Source organism: Lathyrus oleraceus, chromosome 6, assembly GCF_024323335.1.
Source record: "Lathyrus oleraceus cultivar Zhongwan6 chromosome 6, CAAS_Psat_ZW6_1.0, whole genome shotgun sequence".
Lineage (NCBI taxonomy): Eukaryota > Viridiplantae > Streptophyta > Magnoliopsida > Fabales > Fabaceae > Lathyrus > Lathyrus oleraceus.
Window position 1 is genome coordinate 429,151,532 of NC_066584.1, and position 3,970 is coordinate 429,155,501.

The 3,970-nt window shown below is 35.9% G+C and overlaps 1 protein-coding gene across 1 annotated transcript; it reads right to left on the reverse strand.

Moving 5' to 3' along the window:
* Nucleotides 1–2,685: 2,685 nt before the first annotated feature.
* On the reverse strand, nt 2,686–3,639 carry LOC127096077 (uncharacterized). The gene has a single exon (XM_051034696.1). The coding sequence runs from the start codon at nt 3,637–3,639 to the stop codon at nt 2,686–2,688; it is 954 nt and encodes a 317-aa protein (XP_050890653.1).
* Nucleotides 3,640–3,970: the final 331 nt, after the last annotated feature.

Consider the following 3,970-nt stretch of genomic DNA (forward strand, 5'->3'; position numbering starts at 1 on the left):
CTTACATAGGTTCTGTTAGGAAGCTGAGAAAAATCTAACAAGATTGATATTGTCCTGACACCTTAGATCTCTCACTTTTGCGAGATCAGTTTGAATACCCATTATACTGATACCTTAAGTCTCCGTTCCAGATTAACCCCTAGTAGTTTATACTAGCAGTCAGCACCGTCTTAAACACAAACCATGTGAAGAGCCGATGAATATAAGTGATTGATGCCTACGAATTAAGAAGATCCTTCATACTTTTGCTATCGAGAAATTGAAAATGCGCCATACAAACGGTTGCAAGATATACAAAAGGAAAGAAAAAACCTGTTGCCGGTTGGTTCAGAGGTACCTGGTACTGGACTCGGTAGGGCGAACTACGGTTCGATCCCCCACAACCTTCAAATGGGATATATAAAGGGTTACCACACTAGTGTACCATACCCCGTGCTAAAAAAGGATCAAAGCCACTAACCGGCTACTTCACTAAGTGTGTGTAAAGGCAAAGAGCTTAATGTGATTGCGCTAGAATGAAACCGGGTGAAATAGGAACAAGAAGCGTTAGGTTGAGATATAATAGCATGATTCGAACCGGTTCATATAAAAGGGATATCTATGTTAATGCTTGTTGCTTGTGTTATCACTGTATCTTTAGTGTTTTACTTGAGTATCTGTCATTCCAACGAAATACCTAACAACCACGTACGAATGGGAAATGTGTCATGTATTCGCGTTTAACTAGTGTTTCGAATTGTATACTGACTATTTGCTTGAGGACAAGCAAAGATTCAAGTATAGGGGAGTTTGATAACGCGAAAATACATCGTGTATTTGTCTTGATTTACATTCAAAAATCGTACCATTTTCATTTATATTCCGATTATTCCGCAAGTGTTCGAGTTATTTTTGCAGGTACTTCAATTCACATGCTTAAATGAGCAAAGTATAGAAAAGGAAGGAAAAGAAGAAGAAACAGAAGAGAAACAACAGAAAAGCCAGAAAGTATAAATCTTGTGCAGGTGACGACTGTCACACGCCCCATCACGATCGTCACGCCCTAGGTGTGACGAACGCCACAGGCCCACCACGACTGTCACAAAGACAAAGGCAGCGTAATGAATTTGTCAACATAAGTGATCCACACATCCCATTTTTCTCTCCTTAACCCACTTTCCCGTGAATCTCTCACTCAACCAAGTCACCCTTATTTCTCTCAACTACGAAGACCAAATGGATACTATAAAAGGATGGAAGTTGGAAACCTACAGACGTTTCTTTTGTTGGGAGCCTCCCTGAAGCAAACTCTGAAGTTATTTTCTCTGCATTTATTTTCCACTGCAATTTTGTTTTCTATTATTTTTCTTCAGCAACATTGTTTTATTTTACCGCAATTTGTTTACCGTTTCGTTCAGAGCTTTGATTTTTCCCTTCCCTTTCCGCTTTTCGCTTAGCCAAAAGTAGTAGTTTCCTACATTGGGTAACTACTGCAATTTATTTAATTTAGTTTAAGCAATTCTTTCGAAGAAGTAGAATCCTACCGACCTGTGGAGGACTGCTCAAGTACTTCAAGATTCGGCAGATTTGATTAATCAAAGTTCCAGGTTTTTATTCAATTATTATTATTATTGATTTATTATTAAATAATCATGTTTGCCTTATTGTTAATTTGTTTATGTTCGTTTGTGTTTGCACTAATTAATATGTCCAGCTAAACTATCGGTATCGGTATGTAAACAATTTAATTAGACGGGATTTAATAATAATCGGTGTAAACTTCTTTTCTCAAATAATCTTTTTGGCTGTGGTTTTTAATTTAAATTTAATTAAATTTGTCACGAGAATGAGAAGCTATTTAATACGGTTTTTCCACGAGAGTGAGAAATTAACTAAGGTTAGAACCGACAATCGCGAGAGCGTGAGGGTCGAATTGGATAGTAAAAACTAAGCATTGATTTTAAAAACAGCGAGAGCAATTTAAAAGCAATTAGAACTTATTTATTTTCAAAAATTATTTTTAACTTCAAATGGGACAGAGAGAGCGTACAATTTGACTTAAAAGTATAGTCTGAGTCAACAATCACGAGAGTGTGAGATAAAGCCTTTTAAATGAGTATTTTCTACTAAAAGATATTTGGTAATTAAAATATACACTGGTGACTTATCGAAACCCTGACGATTAATGTGTTGCATACTGATATCCCTCTATTAATATTCTCTTAAAAACTTAATTACCTTTAGATTTAATTTTTGTTCAACCAAACCTCTAAAAATCATCGCCTTAGCTAAACATAGTAACATCGATAGCATTAGTTTAACCATCGGTCCCTGTGGGTTCGATATCTTTTAAAACTAAACGACTAGACTGTGCACTTGCAGTCAAGTATATGATAGACTATATTTTATATACAGTCACGAGACGTATCAAACTCCTCTTGTATGAGACTTGGAATTGCATATTCGTCTACTATATTAGGGGGTAAATATGGGAGATCATAATCTTCAATTTTTTTTACCATGCAGGTTTAAGAGTTCATTTAAGTCCTTCAAAAACATATTAGTCAAGTGTAATTCCACAACATTGTTGGTTGTTTGATAATCCTCTTTCATATGTGTAAAAAACTAATTCCAAAGGCCTATAACATCAGTAGGTTCACAAAATATTAAAATCGTCACAAATAACCTCCGTAAAGCATATGGCATTCAGAGACTCATAGCCTTAACCAAACAATCACGAATACTATGATCAGTCTCTAGAAATCCCCAATCCTCGACTGATTTTTTGAATATATTGAAAGTCGTGCCATTATTTTTAAGAAGATATTCCCAACTGGTTGTACCTGTGACATAAGATAACAACAGTCGCAAGTAAAACTTTTCTCCCTCCGAAGGTGATACCGTATAGATTCTCCCGATAACTTTTCTAGTTGACCGCCTACGATGCCATTCCATGTCCCGCTTGTTCAAACAATAATGCTCTGGAATCTCTCTATACAGATAATTTCTTGCTAGTGGATCTCGTAGATTCAGTGCAAAGAATTGTGTGAGCATTGTTTTGGAGTTGCGTTCATTATTTAACACGTCTCCAATTTGATGATGATCATAAAAGCGCACTTGATGGCGGTTCGACAAGTGGGTCTGCAATCTTTTAATCGAAGGATATAATCGATAAAGCGTGAATCGAAATATTTTCCAAAATGCCTCGGGAGCACAAATCCATCTTGCATCAACATATTGTTGGACTTCATCCATGCATGATCCTTTATGAACCTCCATAGCCACATGATCAGAGCTATTGTACACATATTTATATAGATACTTGATACTTTTAATGCTACTACAAATCTCTACATTGATGTGAGAATCATACTTTAATAGTAACCAAGGGTTATAAGGAACCACCCATCTATTATCAACAGACCTATCTCTACCTAACGATATAGATTCATCAAACCTTCCTCTATACTCAGAATATGAGTTAGTTCCTTGACGTGTTTCATCCAAGAATTGTTTGGGATTCCTTTTTTTACAATGTTCGTCTTTCATACATGGAGACTTTCGGTTGATTGTGCTGCAAGGTATATGGATCATATGTTTTACAACAGCTTCATGCAACTGTGGTTCACATTCTAATTTAGGTATTTCTTCTCTTACCATATTATCATATTCTTTTGGGTCACGCAACTTGTCGTTACTTTCTAAGACCAACAACATATGCACATGTCGCAGTCCTCGCTTTTAAAACTCAGTGACATACATATAGATTTTAACTTTTCCCAAGACTCATTTATTAATAACATTATCCTTCAATTTCTCGAATATCGAACGAAATATTATTGTTAGCAAATCTTGACCATTTTGTGGTGTTTGAAAAGGCAAAAGTTATGTTGTTATCTCACTCCAAGAAGGATTGCATGTCATTGTTAGAAAAATATTTGGTTTATCGCCATTAAGAACAATAGCCATGCCATCTTCATAACGTTGTGTC

What these genes read in the sequence shown, in the direction of transcription:
- LOC127096077 (XM_051034696.1), bottom strand. Translation starts at nt 3,639, where the DNA reads ATGGTAAGAGAAGAAATACCTAAATTAGAATGTGAACCACAGTTGCAT.